The 20,874-nt window shown below is 38.6% G+C and overlaps 2 protein-coding genes across 2 annotated transcripts in view; both read right to left on the reverse strand.

Annotated features, from left to right (window-relative positions):
• LOC131325756 (uncharacterized) overlaps window positions 1-20,874 on the reverse strand; it is a 336,707-nt gene that overhangs the window by 282,619 nt on the left and 33,214 nt on the right. The gene's annotated exons all lie outside the window — the stretch shown is intronic.
• LOC131325769 (uncharacterized) lies at window positions 2,703-5,975 on the reverse strand. The gene is made up of 3 exons (XM_058358212.1): window positions 5,280-5,975; window positions 5,077-5,151; window positions 2,703-4,364 (listed from the first exon to the last, which is right to left on the reverse strand). The coding sequence occupies exons 1-3, from the start codon at window positions 5,596-5,598 to the stop codon at window positions 2,950-2,952; spliced, it is 1,809 nt and encodes a 602-aa protein (XP_058214195.1). The 5' UTR covers window positions 5,599-5,975; the 3' UTR covers window positions 2,703-2,949.

Below are 20,874 nucleotides of genomic sequence, written 5' to 3' on the forward strand. Positions count from 1 at the left end.
GGATAATACTACACTGGACTGGAGCCGAACCCACTAATGTCGGGCTGTGTGAGGGTGGGTTTGGCTTAAAGTAAAGTAAATTAGTATGGCCTCTCTTTTTTTGTTTTTTTTTTCTCTATTCAAAAATTTTTGTATTTACTAATTTTTTTCAAACTTTTGTGGCTTATTAATTTATTTCTACAAGATACCAAAAAAAATACATACTAATCTACTCAAGCCAAAGTCAAAAAAATTCTATTTTCTAATTCCTCTCAATCAAACAAACTGATAATTTATAAAAATTTAACTCAAAAATCAAAATTAAGAAATGAGGAAAAAAATTTGAATACTGTTATATAAAAAAAACCCCAAAAAGCTAAGTGAATAATTCAAATTATTCAATTGGTTAATGGGTTTGCTCTCACACTATTGACTAGAGCAAGTCGCAAAGAAGTAACTTCATGTAAATTTTCTAATTTTGACATGAATAATCTGTCTTTAACCGACGATCAGATTAATTGACGTGCGCGTAAACCAGTCCAGACATGCCTCATCGTGAAAAGAAAACTTATGCTGAGTTGAGTTGGGCGGGCCGGGAGAAGTCCATTCCATTTCTGCTGTTCTGCCTTCACCAAATGTCCAAAATACCATTCACCCTCGTGCCCTTTCACCTCACCACAGAGATGCAAATAAGTGGTCAACAGAAGGCAAAAATGTATACTAATTGGGAGTCAGGCAGCAACTAGGGTTAGGCTCAAAACTCTGATGCATATAGAAGCTCCCCCAAACAAGCTTGAGAAAATTGAACTCAAAAGAATGAGGCTCGTAAGCAGAGAGAGAAGGGATTTTTACCAAAGGGTGGTTGCCCTCTCTGCAAAAAACCATGACCAGATCATCTAAGCCAATGATTTCATCTCAATCAACAGCCCTTTATGTATGTGTGTGTATATATATGGTTTCTTTTCCTTTCCTTCTTTTTTCTGCTGCTGCTGCTGTTGTTGTTGTTTGTGATACAGCAATGAACCAGGACTGCCTGATAATTTTCCCTCAACTAAGAGAGGCTGTGATGATATAAACATCTCTTGAGTTCATATTTGTTGAGAAAAATGGGACCCATTTCTTGGCGGGGCAATTCTGAGGGCCTGTGGGAGAGAAGACTAATTTGGTCCTCTCTCAACGGGCAACTGTTTTTGCAGCCATGGTGGGAAAAACCCCTTTTCTTCTCCTATCAAAATACAGATCTGAGCCTCAACCTCTTTCCTGTAATATTTTGCGTGTGTACATGTATAGCTATGAGTGCATAACTGCTTCACGGTAGTACGAGAAAAATTGGGCAAAATCTTATTTTTGGATTATTTGAGAGTTCCATTGATTTTTTTGGTTGATTTTTGTGGGTCAAGTAGTACTGATCAAGAAACTAATAATTCAGAGAAATGAAAGGAAGAGAAAGTGGACGAGGAAGAAAGTACATGGAAAATAGTTCATTTTCTTTTTTTTGGTTCTTCAAAGAAAAAGAGAGGAAAACGAGAAGAACATTACTTCAAAGGGAATTAAATAGTGTCATGTGAGTATAGTAAAAGAAAAGAGAATTTTTTTGATATCAATATCAACAGGTCTTAGATCTTCTGGGCCAACAGCTCTCACATGAAGATTGAGTTTAGGTTATCAAGCAGTCGATCATCTGCAAAAACATAGAACTCAAAATCAAGCCGCTCAAATTCGAATATCATCTCCCAAAGACGTTGAACCCAAAAACGAACTGTGCAAGCTCGAATAGAAAGCGATATCGAAACTGAAATTCCAAAGGAGATATGGGATATGGTTGAAAGACACGAGAACAGTATTAAACCTAACATAGACGAGGCTAGGACAGTTGACATTGGTACGGTTGGGTTTTGTTTTTGTTTCTCTTGGATTTTTTTTGTTTTCCTTTCTGTCAAAGAACCAAACAAGGAGAGGGAAAACTATTTTCCTTTTATTTTCTCTTATTTTTTCTATACTCGGAACGGAATTTTAAAAACGAGTATACGGTGGCATAAAAGAGAGGAATGTTCGAGTATGCTGCATATTTGTGCTTTGAAAGGGTCTTTGGACGAGGGAAAGGCAGTTCATGGAAATGTGTTCAAGAATGGGATAAACCCAGATGCCCATTTGTGCAATTCATTGGTGAGTGTTTATGCCAAGTGTGGGCATCACCAATGTGGGCGTCACGTCAATGACGATATGCCTAAACGGGAACATTTTTTCTTGGAATGCTCAATTGCAGGACTCATAGCTGATGGATATAACAGGTATGGTATTAGTTTTACTGCGATGTGAGGAAAGATGGCGTGAGGCCAAATGGGTTTTCCTTGGCTACTACCTGGAAAGGTTGTTCAATGTGTATGGATATTGTTTTTGTTGAACGGTCCATGTAGAGGTAATCAAAATCGGCTTTTTGGATGATATATTTTGTTGGGCCTTCCCCTACTGATTGATATGCGAAATGCGATGAGATGGAGTTTTGCAAATAGAGCGTTTGGGAACTAGCTTCAACATGTGTACGAGAAGAATCCTAAAAAGCATACAATTGCAGAAACAATTACTCCACAATTTAGGACTGAGCTCCTCGATCCATCAATGCACCCCACAAACCATAATGAGATCTAAACTTGAAGGTCCATGGTCCCCAAAATCTCACCATCCTCACCATGTACACACATGATCTAACAATGATGGCAAACTCGAATAATCCCCGCATCGGAAGATGATAAAAAGAACCACAACGGAACGAGATTTACACAAACAAATATCACCAACCAAATTTAGGTAAAACCTGGGCCAAAACAAAGGGAGGCCCTGCAAAATGCAGCATTACCAAAAGTAGTTTGGTTTAGCGAAGGAAAAACTGGCAAGGAAGGAAATGTTCCGTTACACAAAGAACATGGGACTGGTGTCAACCATGTAATATTATTCTACAACTAAACATAATTATGGTCTTTTCTGCTTTAACGATCTGCAATTATCACATCCGCAGTTATCACAAAAATTCGTCGTGTGACATCCGCAGTTATCACAAAAATTTGTCGTGTGGGGAACCTTATCACGAAGTTTTAGTTTGGTTACTTGATTTCCCAGTGAGGTGAGAAGTTGCAGATATTCGCTCAAGTTCTCGTCATGGGCCATTAAAATCCAGTCCCCATCCTCATCCTTGTACTCAATGTTGAAACTACCAAGCTTGCACTCAAGTAACTTTGGCACTTCTTCCTTCAGTTCATTAATTCCCGATGTGAGAGGGAGCTGAAATTTTATCATGGTATCCCCATATATTGCCTTTAGCTTCACGGACCTCGTATCTGGTCTTTCTGTGAGAAGAGGCATCATGTGGGGAATTGTAGCCATTGTGTGATGAATAGTAGGCATGAGTTGGCTCGCAGGATCAGAACATGGAGGGACTGTCAAGTTAAAAGATCCGTAGAGATTTCCCCCTGAAAGATGCCCTTCCGCGAATGCTAACGAATTTCTCCAATATTCTGAACTTCCCGTTGTGTGGGGAATAGTAGGCATGGGTTGGCTCAGAGCAAGACTAGAACATGAACCAACTGTCCAGTTAACAGACCCAAAGACATGTCCCTCCGGAAGAGGCTCTATCTGCGGAGCTAACAAATTTCTCCGATCATCTAAACTTCCCATATTCTCACTTATTTTTTGTGTCAATGCCATATGAGGGTGTGGATCCACAAGACCATTTGGATTTGGATATGCGGCGAACTGCATTGATTGATTTTTTTGTTGAAATATCAGTTCAGACGAATCCCCAGTGAGGTGAGATATCGTGTGGGGAATTGTAGGCATCGTGTGGAGAATAGTAGCCACAGGTGCATCAGAACATGCAGGAAACGTCAAATCACTAGATTTAGAGACATGTCCCTCAAGATAAGCCTCTACTTGTGAAGCTAACAAATCTCTCCTATCTTCCGAACTCCCCATGTTCTGATTTAGCACCTCTGTTGATGCTATCTGAGATTGTGGAAACACAAGAGCATTGTGATTTGGATAGGCAGTGGACTGCGTTGTTCGACCTTCCAGTGGAAACGCCCATTTAGAGGAACCCCCTGCAGCGTCAGTTTCACTATACACAGCTGGAAAACAAATATCCGCATCGCGACAATGACTGGGCAAAGAATCATGAAAAGTAGGAGTTTTTTCAAATTCTGCTATTGAACCATTTCCTGTATTCCGAAAGTTCGGGTCTTCAAAAGAATGTGGTAGACACTCATTTGGCTCCGAATTTTGAACACCCATTTTCATCGTGATCTGCCCGTTAGTTGATTGCCCATTAGTTGATAGTGTATTGAACGTGGGTGATGGATTCTTTTCTCCATGTGGATCAGGGGGTTTCCGAACTGTTTGGAGAAAAGAAAAACTTAGGCTAGAAAGATAATAAAAAAGAAGAGAAGAAATGGATAGTAGTAGCATTTTTTAACTTGCAGAATTTATGAGAAAAAAGATGGGGGAAAAAGATAACTCATCGGGGCCTCTTGTTGGGGAAGGATAGATGATACAAAGAAAAAGAAAAAAAAAGCTCCAACATCTGAATTATAGAAATGTAAACCTTTGGGAGCTTACTTTTTGGCTTTTCATTTTTAGTTTTTTGGCTTTTTGGCTTTTTGAATTATGATCAGAATGTATTTCAGAATATGAAAGAGTGTTTGGAAAACATGTGCAGAATGTATTTTGGAACGATAGTAATGTTTAACAAAAAATGAGAAAATGCAAAACGGTGAAAAACAGGTCCGGAGCTCATTCTGGGATTATGCTTCTTTTGTCAAAATCTCTGAATGGATTTTGTAGAATGAGTTCTCAGAATAGACCTGCCAAACACCAAAAATGCAAAAATGGGAATGTGAAAATGTGAAAATAGGCCTGCCAATCACCCCCAAAAGTCAGGAAGATTAGGTACCTAATTAGTTACCGTTACTTCTGTTCCCTTTCTGTGCAAGTGCCTAAACTTTTGGAAAGGTTCCAAAATTGGATTACTAGGAGATCGAGGTTTCTTTGCATTTCTCTCCTATTTACAATCCAAATAGGTGACTAGGAAGGAGGGGGAGGAATTACCGTAATTGCTTCTCCGATTTGGCCACCGAGGAATCCCATGATCCCTACAGACGCGCTTAAAGGTGGACACGCTATCTGCATGAGCAAGAATAAACACAAGAAAACCGTAAAGTCATATTGCTTCCAACAGAATAACCCAGATCTCCTTTCAGAGTTAGTTACTTGAAAACAAGGAAAAAAAATAAAGGGAAGCAACAACTTACAGCCAAGGATCTTGGCGACATCTTCACGTTTACTGCCAAAATGTTGTTCGAGAACCTCACGACTAATTATACGGGAAGCTGTCCCTTTCCCCTTTTCTGTTTCCTTTATTCTTTCATTCTCAGGACGAGATGCACTAGAGCCACACCAATCTTGTCCACCAGGGTGTGCTCTGTTGTTTGTAGCAGCAAATTCACTTGATGAAAAGGCTATATACCCCACGATCTCTCTTCCACTTCGTAAGGTGAAAGGGTAAAGTGACGATCTAGCAAGCCAGGACATATGGAGAAATTGAAGCCTTGAAACAAGTTTCTCATCCATAGATAGACTGATAACTTCAGCTGCCCTTTTGCTTCCTAAAGAATACCCCTACATTGTTGCCCAGTTCTGAGTTCAGTAACAGTAATCGGTAAATTTGGAAATTTGAAAATTGCACTTCTTTCTTTTCCTAGTTTTTTTCTTCTTTTGGTCATAGTTTATGCATCAGCGGGGTAAGGAGGAGTTAGTGAGTTACTAGGTTAGTTCACAGAGGGTTGAGAGGCTATCCATAGCCCTGAACCTCACACTTGCCCCTTGCGGGGCTTGAACTCCCGTCTCACTAAGGGAGGAGGGTGAGCTTACCAACTTGGCAAGCTTGGTTTGCTCTCTTTTCCTAGTTTACATAACATACTTTGTCATTTTTAGAAAATTCGGACTTTTATGGTTTCTTCTCCTAGTTTTAAACAAGTATGTTTTCTCATCTTTTTCAAATACACAAGAACAACAATAACATTGATGCGCTAACTAGTGAGTAGACTCATACATGTCATTATCTAACCAATCAAAGGGAACACACAAATACCTTGAACTAATAGTCGTCACTATATTTACATTCATGTTTATTGTCCGACAATTTTGAAAACAATGCATTTAAAGAAAGCTAAATCCTGATGGCTTCGAATAGTGCTAACCATTCCAAACTGCCTGAACATAAGGAGGATGAACCCTTATCTATGTATGATATTCCAGAACTTCAGCCAAGGTCAAATGTTGATGGGACAAAAGTTTGTAAAAATTCATGAACATGGATGATGTGGGTATTGATTAAAGAATAAGTTACAACAATATATAAATAACAGCCCATAAATTTAGACACACTTTAAGACATAAATAGATGGTCCCTTGTATATTGAAACCAATGACTCTCAAAACAGAGTACCTGTACATCCAACTTGAAAGAAAGCTGGACATGCAAATCATTCCTAGAGACATCAAGGAGTAGAAATTTTGTGAAAGGAAGTTTGTCCAAGTTTTTAAACTCACATAAAGGGAGTGTTTTTAAACACATGTCCGAAAATGGTTTCACAATCTAAAAGGACCTGAATTGACAAAAGGGATTCATAATCCTTAAAAAGTTAGGCCTTTAGGAAGAAATCACTACTCTTTCTGTAACAATTACAACCTACCCATATTAGGACTTGATAGAAATGAAAAAACAAGTGAGTTACTTGTCGAAATGGGCACCGATGGATCCCATGTTGCTTGTGGATGCACTTCGCAGAGGATACCAGATTGATCCCATGACGCTTACAGTTGCGCTTCGCTGCAAAAGCACCAATATGCAAGTAAGAAAACCTCATTTTGCTTGGTTCAGAAACAAGGGCAAGATCGCCAGCAACACTTCATAAATTGTAGACGCTTACCACCAAGGCTGTTTGCAGCACCTTCACATCTGCTGCAAAAATGTTTTTGGTGATCCTCAAAACTAACACTCATACTTCTGCACTTCCTTTTAAATGTATTTCTCACAATCTTTTTTTCCGAATGAGTTACGATGGGTCCTCCATCTGGTAAGCCGAGAGGCCAATGCAAAGACCTAGTAGACTTCTGTATTTGGATAATTGAAGCCATTTATCAACGTACTCATCCATAAATATACAAAATACAGATTCATAAACAGAATGATAACGTCGACCAATCTTTCCTCTTGCAGTTCAAAAAGTAAAAAAAATAAATCTTTCCTCTCATAAAGAAGGGTATGGCTAATCTATGTCACGCCCTCGATTTTCAACATGAATAAATATTCCATTTCTATAAAAGATCCTCGCATATCATTAATAATATCCCAAAAGAGTTCCCACCTATTTAATTTTACAAACGTGTCCCCAAATTTAAGGAAATACAACATTGGCACTTCGGCCCAAATAAGCTTAAAACGAGTACGAACCAGTGGTTAAGTTACAAACAGTTTAGTTAAAAGAAAATTCTTGAATGAATAGATACAAACACATCTTTATCTGAAGAAAGTCAATTACAAATGATTAAGTGACTCAATACAAATAGCTTCCAAAATGTCTTTCACTTCCAAGCATACAATGCATGCAAGCTATTAACCAGCTTTTGAACCTGAAAAGAAAGATTAGGTTGAGCTACACTAGCCCAGTAGGAAAATCTTTACAAATTCTATGTGCAAACATGGAGACGAGTGCAAAGAGATGAAAACATAAAGGTATAACTCAATCGATAGATAGGAATAATTTCAAAGGGATGCCAATCATTCATAACAATCATTTTAAAACTTGCCACTATCACCAATCAACCACATTGTTCATAAGACTCGAGCAACTCCACAATTCGACACGACTCTCTATCACTAATCTCCACCATCGGTATTTCCACCCCTTGCGTTACCGTATAGCACTACAAGAGTCACCGTATTACCACCCCTAGTGTTACGGTGTGCACCAACATCTAGGATCTCCGTATTACCACCCCTTGCGTTACGAGACCATCACAGTCTTCGTATTACCACCCCTCGCGTTACGAGACTTCCTAATTCGACCACCGACCCAAACAACTATTCCTTCACGCAATGTACAAGTTAAGGCTATCCCAATTCCACATTCATTCATAAAGTACGTCACGCATGCCAACAACATTACAAATACACCACAAATGTTCACAAGTATTATTCAATCACAAATTGCATAAACATTCGCAAGAGCCACCAATCGATTGAAAGTATTTACACGAAATTTCAACTAAGTAATTCCTTATTCGTTCCTCACTAACGGAAGGCCAATGGGTCAAGAATATCATCCACTAATCATAGGAAGTCATAATGACAAAACAAGAATCAAATAAGCAGCCAACGGATGTTGGAAGATTGACACCCTTACTCTAACAATCATAACTTTCTATGTACTTAGAGTCTTTAGATGATTTTGGTGGAAATGAAAAGATAACTTCAAGACCTTTGAATCGATATAAAATTTGCATGAATCCGACATCGGACGAGAAAGTTATGGCCGTTTGAAGTTGGGCTGAAACCCGAAAGACAAGCAGAAAATTCCAGAGAGGGGAGGGATCGATCCCCCCATCACCAAATGAAATGGGGGATTGATCCCCCAAGTTTAGGGATCGATCCCTACACGATTTCGGGCGATTTCTGCAGATTTTGACAGCTTTCGAAACGAACGAAGGGAGACGATCAAGGCTCGATTCTCACATCATATCAACATATAAACACATAAAAGAGGAAAAGAAGTCCCTACCTCGTGACGAACACCAAGATCTACGAGATTTGAGCAAGCCCTAGCCTTTTTGAACTTCGAAATCAAAGAAAACTCTTCGCCAAGCTTGACCCAAGGATTTCCGAGCTTAAGAACGCGAATGGAAGGCCGGAGGGTTGTTGATTCTTGAAGTTCTTGAGAGATTGGGTAGAGTTTGGAGTGAGAGGAGGAGAGAGAGAGAGAATCCGGTAGAGAGAGAGAGAACAGATGAGAGAGGGAGATTGGGAGATATTTTTATCTCCTACACACACACCCCATATATATACTCCCACATCTTTTTATCACACACACTTCCTCGTGTTTCCATTCTATTACTTCAATCCCCAATCTAATTAGCCACCAAATAAACCATATTTTTTTTCCAATTAGACATTTAATAAACATTCCAATAATTAATGATTTTTCGGGTCTCTACAATCTAGATATTTTTCCTCTTCTGCTAGAGTATCATACTTATATCGCACCCTTAAAGACAATACTTGGATCCACAGTTTGAATTCAATTTACCATACCATCTAAGACAATACTTGGTACAAACAAATCAGAATCTGCATTCAAACACTACTTCAACCAAGGGTAAATTCACCAATATGGATCATATTGTAGTTTCAAACACTCCACATGTAGATCAGGTCATGGACTAACCTGAGTAGCCAATCCTCCTGAGCAGTCCATTTGCAGACCTCGTGGCAGATCTTGTGATTTTTTTCTTCGTACACAATGCTTGTGTGTTAGTGTTCTCTGTCGCACCAAGTGTCCAAGGACCCTACTAGGTACGTATTCCCTCTTTAATGCCTCTCTTGTATTTTCCTTCTTTGAATTTGACATAGTGGGGCCGCTCTGATCTGCTTTGGCAAGATGTGTTCTGTTGTTTCTAGCATCAAATACTTGTTCTGATGAAGAAAATATGTCAATTATCCTTGTCTCTGGCTAGGGAATGATAAAAATAGAAGCAAAAAGAAAGAAGGTTTTTATTATGAGAATCATGAAAAACTGAAGCTAGTCATGTAAGATTAACTCGCATTCCCTTTCACTGCAAATCCCCCAATTTTCAAAAATTTAAAAATTGGATTCTTAAGAGATTGGTTTCTCTCAATTTCTCTCCTGTACCATCCAAACAGACCTAGTGACAAGGATGGAGAGGGAGAAATTACCATTCTTTTCATTCCAACATGGCAGCCAATAGAACTGGTGCAGCCTACAGGTGTTCTTAAACATGGATATTTTAACTGCATGAGAAGAGAAATGTAAGAAATTTGTATCCTTGTATTGCTTCCACAAGACAATAATCTAGCATCTCGTGGCAGTTAGTACCGTTAAAAACAAGAGATAGAAGGAAAGTGATAAATTACCACCAAGTCTCTTCATAGCATCTTTATGTTTACCTCCAAAATGTTGTTGGAGATCATCTACAATACATAAACTCATAGTTATCCCTTGTCGGTCTAACGTTTCCCTTGCACTTTTCCCCTCATGACAAGATGCAGTGGAGCTGCTTTGATCTTGTCTGACAAAGTGTGCTCTGTTGTTTGTAGCAGCAAATTCACTTGATGATAAGGCTATAGGCCCGACAATCACGCCTCCATGTAGTAAGCCTAAAGGCTGAGGTGACGATCTAGCAAACTGGGTCATATGGATAAATAGAAGCCTTGAATTAAGTTTCTCATCCATAGATAGATTGCTAGCTCCAAATGGTCTTTCATCTCTCAAGGAATACCAATTCCTTGTTGCCCTTTTCTGAGTCCAGAAAAGATAATCAGTAATTTTGGACTTTAAAAGAATGCACTGCTTTCTTCTAGAGTATTAAAAACACATGTCTACTAAATTTTTTCCCAAAGAGACACAAACAATAAAAATGTTGATGCCCTAACAGGTGATTAGCCTCATAAATGTCATGAACTCACCTATCGAAGAAGATATATGACTACATTGGACCGGTATCATAGTAACAAAAATCAGATACATTTTTGGTCCTACAATTTGAAAGCACAGCTATTTAAAGGCAGCTATTTCCCGAGGGAATAGAGCATGGTGCTAAATGTCCCAAACTGCAGGAAAGATCCAAGGATAAACGCATTAAGAATAGTATCCCAGAACTTCAGACTTCAGTCAAGTTCAAATATCCAAGGAAAAAAAACTTGTTTAGAATTCGGGATTATGGATGATATGGGTATTGTTTGAAGACTAAGCTACAAAAAAGTACAAGTTGAAAAGGCTATAATTCATAGAAACTTTTAGATCTTAATAATTGGTCCCCTGTACATTGAAATCAATGAATCTAATTACCGATGCTTCTACATTCAATCAGAGGGAAAGTTGGACACATGTATGCTAGCTAACACACAGAGATGCTCCTGAAGGCATAGAAATTATGATAACTAAGTTTGCCCACCATACGATTTTACAATTTTATAACCTGACGTGACAAGAGGAATTGAAAATCTAAGTGAATTATGAACCAGCTGCCAACGTAATTCCACAATCCTTTAAAAAGTTTGAGAATGAAATCACTACTCTTGTTAGAATGACTATGACTTTTATAAACTAACTGAATGATGGAGATGAAAATATAAGTTACTTGTCGAAATGGCCACCGATGGATCCAGTGTTGCTTATGGATGCGCTTCACTGTAGATACCTGACGAATTCCATGCTTCCTACAGTGCCGCGTCGCTGCATGAGCATCAATATATAGGTTAGAAAACTACAATGTTGTACTGCTTCCATAAAGAGAACAATACAGCATGTCCTTCGCCAGAAGCATTATATGGTTCATAAACGAGCAAGATTGAAAGCTACATTTTATCAATTGTAGAAGCTTACCACCAAAGCTCTTCGCAGCGCCTTCACATCTTCTGCCAAAATGTTGTTGGTGATACTCAAATATTACACTAATTGTTCTGTACTTTCTCTTTAATTTCCTTCTCACCATTTTCTTCTCTCGAAGAGAGACTGTAAGAGAGCACTGATCTTGCCTCACCGCATGTGCTACATTTTCTGCAGATTGTTTTAATGGATCAAGCAGCACAATGTGTGCTCCATCTTGTAAGCTGATAGGCCAACGAGATGAGCCAGCAGACTGCAGTATTTGGGTAGTTGAAGCTGTTAATCAATATACTGATGGATAAACAGAACATAACTTCAGCTAATCTTTCCTCTCCGAAAGATGGCTAATCTTTTTTATTTCTCTACCACTTTGTCAAATCGATATTTATTTACTTATTTCTAACATTTTATTTGAAAGGTCGTATTAACATACCATTTGAATGCAATATCTAGTACAAACAATGCATAATCAGGATCAGACACTGCACTTGAACAAAGGTTAACTTCTCCAACGTGGATCATATTAGCATTGCTTGAAGAGCTAGCTGGAATAAATATATGATCGGATATCCTTCATATATAGATGTGTATTTCTAAGTATATATATAAGAATATCAGGTAAAGGACCAACCTGAGTAGTCAATCCTCCTGAGTATCTGGGCGATTGTGTCAATCCTTGTTCAACAGCATTGATTTGCAGAAGTCGTGGAAAACATGGTGATTTGTCTGGTCGTACACAACCCTTGAGCGTTAATCTTCTCAGTGATAATAAGGGCACAAGGTCATTAGACTGCTCCCCAAAAATGCTACATATACAAACAGAGTGACACAAACTCGGACATAGATGTGTCTGGAACCATCCGATGTATGTGTCCAAATGTATGGGGTAGGCCCTGCGTGCATCGGATAGTTCATGACACATTTGTGTCTGAATCTGTCTCTCTTGGTATGTGTCTGAAGCATTACCCTGCTGTTCCCGGGGCCTAAGAGTTTCTAGTACTTCGAATGACTTCCGAGTAAGGGAATCTGTCGTGTGCAATCCCGGATCATAAATAGCTGCAGTGGATTAATTTTGAAGCCATTAGGAGCTAAATAAATCACCAAGGGTGTAACTAACACAAAACCAAATTTCAATAGTGGAACCATAAATTTTGCAGAAAAGCACCGGATACTTTGAAATATGATTATCAATCAAGGAGGACTGTTACTTGGCACACAACTCTTGTTGCAGAGGAAAAAAATATACCTGCGTTTCCAACTCGACAAAACCAGATAATATACCAAAACAATAGAAGCTTACCGCAATAATTTATGATCTATGTAACAATAGAAGCTTACCGCGAAAACTCTTTGCAGCAGCATCAGATCTACCAACACAATGTTGTTGAAGATCCTCTAAACCAAGTATACTCTTAGTAATGCATTCTCTCTTTGATGCCTCTTGCCTATTTTGATTCTCTGAAAGAGACACATCAGGGTCACTCTGATATGCTCTCACAAGATGTGCTTTGTTCTCTGTAGCATCAAAATCCGGAAATGATTTTCGTTTTGTCGAGTCATCCAAGCTAAGTACACTCTCAGTTAAGCATTCTCCGTTTAGTCCCTCACTCGTATCTTTCTTCTCTGAATTAAGCGTAATAGGGCCGCTCTGATTTGCCCTCACGAGACAAGCACCATTTTCCGGAGCATCAAAATCCGTGGATGGTATTCTTGTCGTTGCTTCAACTAAACTAAGTGCACCCTCCTCCGTCATGCACGGTCCCTTTGATGCGTCTCGTGCATTTGTCTTGTCTGAGTTCGAGGAAAACAATTTCAGTGCCAAGCGGGTACCACGTGGTAACAGCTCAGTGCATCCAGACCGTCTATTGCGGTTTTGGACGGCTTGGACAGCTCGGATGTGCTCGCTTATGCAGCACGTCTGCCGAGTGACGTCGTACCCACCCGGCACTGAAAAATTTCTCTCCACCAATGGTCTTTGTTCCCTGTTTTTCCTGCTCTCGAATTTCGACGAGACTGAAATTATGCCCTTGTTTTTCAGGGTAATCGCTAGCGTCTTGAGCATTTTTTTCAAAAATTGGACGCAAAGATGGAGAGAGAGACCGATTAGAAAATAATAAGAGAAAAGGAGGCCGTCCAAAACAAAAAGAGGAGGATCAAATGAGGTAATAAAATGACGAGGAGATGGGAGAGAAAGCAAAAGGAGAAGAATGCCCATACGGACAGAGATATGGACCAAGAAACTGAAGAAAGCCGCATCATCACGGCTAGAGATATGGGCCAAGAAACTGAAGAAAGCCGCATCATCACGGCTAAGTATAATCTCATTGATGCGTTCTCTTTTTAATGGCTCTCCCCCATTTTCAAAGTATGCGTTCTCCTTTCCCTTCCTCAAATTGTAAAAATCCATTTTGGTTAGAAGTCTCTTCAATGGCAAAATCCTATTTTAATCCAAATTAATTATTTTTAAAATATCCAATGGCATTTATGTAAATAAAAGAGAGGAATGAAATGAGCAGCAACAGAATGAGCAGCTGGACTACGAGGAAGAAGACGAACAGGACGCCATAGAAAGAACCAAACCTTGAACCTTCAGTGGCTTCATTTCTTCTTCCTTGAACAAGAAGCCACTCAAAACAACATCACGGGGATCAAATGGGAGAAAATAACCCAAGACAAAATAGGAGAAAAAAGACAAGGTACAAACGGAGTATAAGGGATGAAGAAGGTTTCACGGAAAGAGATGACCGATTTGCGGGAAGTCGCCGTCGTCGTCGGGAGCTTTTACTCGGTTAGCTTCATTGGAATTAGGAGGTCTCTGAACCTACCTTTCGCCATTAAGAAATATGCTTCTTCTACTACCCCACAGATTTATGAAAGAAGGTAGTGTACAAGTAGAAGTAGTACACCTCCCTGCTAATCTTCACCGCGTTTGCTTATAGTTTCCAATTTTTAATCCGTTTGTTTCCGAGAAACCATGGGATCACTGAAGATTTAGAGTCTTGAAGTTAATTGAAATGTACGCAAGCTAGGCCCGACGTCGGGTTGTAAAAATAACTAATACTGTAATTAATAATGCATTCACACTTGCATAGTTACCAAATACAACAATTGCACCGAATAGAAGAATAATAAAAGACCAACAAGTGGGTTAAAGCAATAAAATATTGCAGAGTGGATGAAGAGTGCCTCGTTAGGAGAAGTGAGGAACTGTAGCAAAGTTAGAGAATTTGTAGAATAGCAAGGAAACTAACGAGTTTGATGCAGCCCACTTTTTAAGATTTTGCTCGTTATTGTAGTGTCAAAAGGAAAGTGGAGAGGCAAATGTGGATCCTCTTAGGCTTTTAGCATCATAATTTGCTATGTTCTTAACAAGCTTGACACGGCGCAGTGCCTCTCTATACCTGTCAGATGAATCTTCCCATAGCCACAACCCAATTCTGTAGCCAAAGAGTGGAAAATAGAATACAGTAGTCGTAACATTTTACATCAAAATATGGATGCACGGAGTCTTAATTGCGATGACAATATTTAATGAAATTTCTGAGTCACGTTAAATGTAGTTTCAAGTTGAGAACACCCAACTAAATCAAGTTTCAAAATGGTATATTGATCTAATCCATTATAATGAAATTCGCTATTACTAATCTCCCTCGGACGATTTGCACTATAATGAAAGGAAAAACAATGGTCGAGGAAAACAAATGGCGAACCTTAGTCTTGAGATCGGGAAGCATCGCAACACTGATAAAAATCTTGAGTAGAAATCGAGGAAGGATTCGTTGTGGATAACAGAGAATCTTCCAGCTCAAAGAAGGAGGACAAACTCATAAGATCAAAGTAAGGTGAATCAATACCTTGGTAGGAGGAGTAGAACATCCCAGATTGTTTACCGTGATCCGGCTGATGATGGATGCAATTGGGCTGCTAGAATTGTCGCTTCAAGCCAAGTCGAAACATGGTTGTTGGATGACGAAATTTTCCTCACATGGAGATATTGGGGTGAAACGAGAGCCTCGGCGGCTTTTCCACCGGAATCACTCCTATCTTTAACCATGAGGAATAGGGAAATCATAAAGATTAACAGCGAGAGGAGTAGAATCATCATGTATTTTTTGTTTCGCAACGGCAGAATCAAGTTTTTCATGTACAAAGATTTTCATTGTTGATGTTAGATTTTGTCCCACATTGCTTATCTAAGCCACTCAAACTTGGTTAATATATTCTAGAGGTTACTCTGTATATTGCCAACTGATTTTAGGTTAAAGCCCTCTGAGAAATCTAACATGGTATCAAAGCTATAAGATATAGGCCCTGTGGATATTCGCTCTTGACAGGCGGCAACCTAAGCCTCGCTGCCGTTTGCCGGGCACTTAGTTAGGTAGTGTTCCACTTTTAAAAAAAGTATTTTTTTTCAAACGAAGGTAATTTCAAACTCAAATATAATGAAAATGAAAAATAATTTTTTAATTTTTTTTGCACTGTTTAAAAGATATCAATGAGATCTATCAAATAAGATTTATATTGATAGGAAAATTATTAACGTAAACACATAATTTTTGAGCTTGAAATTACCTTCCTTTTCTAAAAGTTCTTTTTTTTAGAAAACAGAACACCCCCTTAATTACTTTGTCAATCTCCTTCGCACTTTACAGTTGCCTGCACCCACCATACCTCTTCTCCACCAGTGCTCATGGCTTTTCGATTATTGGCTTTTTTGTTTTTCGATTTTTCTTGATTTCTCCTGGTTTTCTTCCCAGTTTCTCCTAGTTCCTGGCCACTCCTGATTTCTTGGCTTGACTGCTCCTAGTTTCTCTTGGCTTGGCTTGGTTACTTTTGGTTTCTCTGGGCTTTTTCAAACTCAAGTTGATAGACTTAATTGAGTTTGAGGGGGGATGTTAGAATAAATAGATATAATAATTAATATCGTGATCTTATCGTGATATTGAGATTGAGATTTGATTATTATTAGGATGCTTTTCTTCCATAGTTAATTGGTATGATTTTCTTTCTTAATTAGGCTCCCTCTTCATTATAAATAGATTAGGAGCTCATTGTATAGTGTGATCGTATTTAATAAAATATTTATTCTCTTATATTTAACATGGTATCAGAGCTAGGTTTTCGGTGGCCTCACCTCTCGTGGGAGAGTTTCTGTTGCCCGAAGCAAATCTCCTGGTCAGCTCAATTCGCACCTTCACGTGCATCTGGGCTACACGTGAGGGGGAGTGTTAGACTTTGTTCCACATTGCTCATCTAAGCCACCCAAGTTTGATTAATATATCCTAGAGGCTACTCCACATATTGCCAATTGATTTTAGGTTGGAAGCCTCTAAGAAATCTAACAGTTGAATCAACAGAGTCTTGTTAATTCAACAATGAAAAGCACTGCGTGAAGAACATGATTCTGTCATGGCGAAATAGGAAATCCAGGATGAATCAAATCTTCTTATCATTAATCTTATTGCGTTCATTGTCATGTGGATAATGGAAAAACCCTTTAGTCACAGGTCTTAACCACTAGACCAACCCATAAAAGTGATTAACAACCTTGGAGATCATATATGGGATTAGATCGTGGGATATTTATACGTGATCTGGGGTGCTAGACAACCTCGGAGATCATATATGGGATTAGATCGTGGAAGTGGATGGCGGTTATTCCACGGGTGGACAAAGGTGGTGAGTTCCACGGCTTGTTAACCGCTGATCAAGGGATCATGGGAAGTCGTAACACTCCCCACGATGCTTGAACTTCGGAATAGTCGGGGAAGACTTCGCCGAGTAAACACCGTGTCGTTCCAAGCAGAGCACCCCAGAGGACCAGAGCAGTCTGGCCGGGCGGCTACCAGTCACACGCGTCAGCTCCGATCCTCAGTGCTCGGTTACAAGTGTTCAAAAATATACTCATCGTTACTAATGTTCAAAAATATATGCCTTTCACCATAAAAATTATTAACCGAACCCTTTGTAGAAGGGATTCAGACGTCAGCATCATGACACGTTATCCACTCCAATCAAGAAGATGTCGTGCGTTGGACTTAGATTGTACTTCTTTTACTTATACAAGAGTTAGGCTTTTAGTTTTGTTTTTTTTGGGTTAGTGATAGGCTTTTTTTAGTTTGTTTATGAATACGAGTCCAATACTCAAACTCGTTGGTTAAGTTTTTATTTTCCTTTGCATCATCATTTCATTTGCTATGTTAATTCTTAACAAGCTTGACACACTGCAGTGCCTCTCTATGCCTGTTAGATTTTACAGACATTTTCAACCATGAGCCAAACATGTTCCTTTGTTCATCAAGAGATTTCAGAAGAAACAAAAACATGCAACAACTTATCCTAGATTTTTTGCTTATACAAAACAAAAAACACTTTAATTTATTGTCCCTGTGTTCCAAAAAGAATGTCCAAAATGACTCATCACACCATTCAAAAAAATTATCCATGTCTTGTAATTTATAATGCTTTTTATAATTCTAGAAACTTTGTATGGTATTATTAAGTGAGATCTATCAAGTAAGATCTATATTGCATATAAAATTTTTTTAATTAAAATAATATAGATAATTTTTGTGAGAGGTGTGAATGGACATCATTTTTGGGACGGACAGAATAGTACAGAAGGTTCATTAATAGAAGACCAATCTTAGAGCATCCCCATCGTAATAAGCAAATGAGTGAGAATAAGCAAATTTAACAACAATGCTCAAAAAACACCTCACATTGTAATAAGCAAAGTTACAAGTCTTTTAGTAAATAACCAAATTCTACTCATTCCATAACCAAACTTAACAACTTTTACCAACAACCAAAACTCAATAACCAAATTCAATAATCAAACTCAAAACTCAATAACTCAAAAATACCTCACATTAGAATCGTCTCATCGAGACGAATAATTTGGTGTGGTGACGAATAACCACACACTAAAATTTTCATCATCCATGGCAACAAATACACATCCAATATAATTTTTCTTCAATAGTTTGACATGAGATCTTGGGTTTACGGTTTCTTGCCAGATTATTGGAGATCGAAAAATATAAAATTCTAATCTTTCCCTTCTGAATCGAGAAGCAAGTTATCTTTTCTATTGGCCTAATCGTTGTTGTCGGGTTTTCCAGTTGTTGATATACAATGATCATATATATTTTATTTAATTGTGTGCTATTTTGAGATCCATGTCATCTGTTGAAGCATGAGTTTTGTCTGATATGGTTTTCTTGGATGTTATTGCATCCACCCACTTTTCAACTTATAGTTGATTGCTTTGTTGTTAATGGGTTTTTGTGCTTATGAACATTGTATGGTCATGTGCTTCATTTATCAACAAACCCGACTACAGTTACAGGTTTTCTTTTGTTTTTTTTTGGTACTTTGGAAAATACCAAAATATTATTAACCGCTGGGGGAATTGCCGCGAACCCTTTCTATAAGGGGTTCAGCCGTCGGTGTCATAATGCGTTATCCACTTCAATCAGAGAGATGTCTTGGACTTATTAGATTGTACTATACACAAGAGTTAGGCTTTTAGTTTGCTTGAATACGGTGCAAAGTCCAATTTTAGCCCAGTACTCAACCATCTCGTTCGTTAAGTTCTTATTTTCCTTTGCATCATTTCACTTGCTATGTTCTTAGAAGACCAATCTTAGGCTAATTCAAAGTTGAGCACATCATTGCAAATCAATTTGAGTGGACAGGGTGCTAGACAACCTCGGAGATCATACATGGGATTAGATCGTGGGAGTGGATGGCGGTTATTTCACAGGTGGACAAAGGTGGTGAGTTCCACGGCTTGCTAACCGCTGATCAAGGGATCATGAGAAGTTGTAACTGTTCCCCACGATGCTTGAACTTCGGAATAGTCAGGGAAGACTTGGCCGAGTAAACGCCGTGTTGTTCCAAGCAGTGCCCCCTAGAGGACCAGAGCAGTCTAGCCGGGCGGCTACCCAGTCACATGCATCAGCTCCCCAGTGCTCTCGGTTACAAGTGTTCAAAAAATATACTTATCATTACTAATTAATGTTCAAAAATATATCCCTTTCGCCATAAAAATTATTAACCGCGTTGGGAATTGCTGCAAACCCTTTCTAGAAGGGGTTCAGCCGTCAGCGTCAGGACACGTTATTCACTCCAATCAGGAAGACGTCGTGCGTTGGACTTAGATTGTACTTCTTGTACTCTTTTTAGTTTGTTTATGAATACGAGTCCAGTGCTCAAACTCGTTGGTTAAGTTTTTATTTTCCTTTGCATCATCATTTGCTATGTTAATTCTTAACAAGCTTGACACGGCGCAGTGCCTCTCCATGCCTGTCAGATTTTACAGACATTTTCAACCACGAGCCAAACAAGTTCCCTTGTTCATCAAGAGATTTCAGAAGAAAACAAAAAACCATATCCTAGCTTCTTCTTTTTTTTTCTTTCTGAAATCTCTTATTGTTTGATCAAATTTTTACAAACTTTGACAAAATTCGATTTGCACACATATCGCATGTGCCCCGGCCTCTAGTAGTTATAAAAAACAAATCGAGAAGGACATGGAGCGGAACACAAATGATTTTTTGTTTCATATACTTGTTGACATGCACTACACATATAATTTGATATTTTAAGCATACGGGCGGTTTTTGGTTCGAGAAAAGTTTTAGCTGCACACAAACCTTTCTAAGATTGTTTTATCTTGAGAGTAGAACGTCACACAATTCGATGCAAGTGGGAATGTATCTTCTCTTAGGATAGTGCTTTATTCGTTACTCGATCCACATAGTTTTTCTCTTCAACTCCCAACTCCTAATTTTGTACTTACATAATTATCTCAATATTTATTACTCCCTCCGTCCCTTTTTTAGAGTCCAGTATTCCATTTTGGGCTGTCCCTTAATAAGTGTCCATTTTGTAAAGTTAGTGGGTAAAAGTTGATGTATTGTCTATTTTGCCCCTAAAAGTAGATTCCTTTTTGAAAAGTAAGTGAGTAAAAGTGTAATGATGATGGGTAAGTTGGAAAAGTGAAGGAAAAAGTTGATGTGAAAGGTATAATGATGATGTCTTTTTAATAAGTTGGAGTTACGAAGCAGGACACTTAAAAAGGGACGGAGGGAGTATTTTTTTTGTTGTCTCCAATTATTATAGTTTACAAAAATTCTAATAAGTTATTTCCAACATTCTAAGAGAAGATACGCGTAAAGAATTTTTGTAAATACTCCATGTCTCTTTTTAAGTG

This window comes from Rhododendron vialii, chromosome 5a (assembly GCF_030253575.1).
Source record: "Rhododendron vialii isolate Sample 1 chromosome 5a, ASM3025357v1".
Classification (NCBI taxonomy): domain Eukaryota; kingdom Viridiplantae; phylum Streptophyta; class Magnoliopsida; order Ericales; family Ericaceae; genus Rhododendron; species Rhododendron vialii.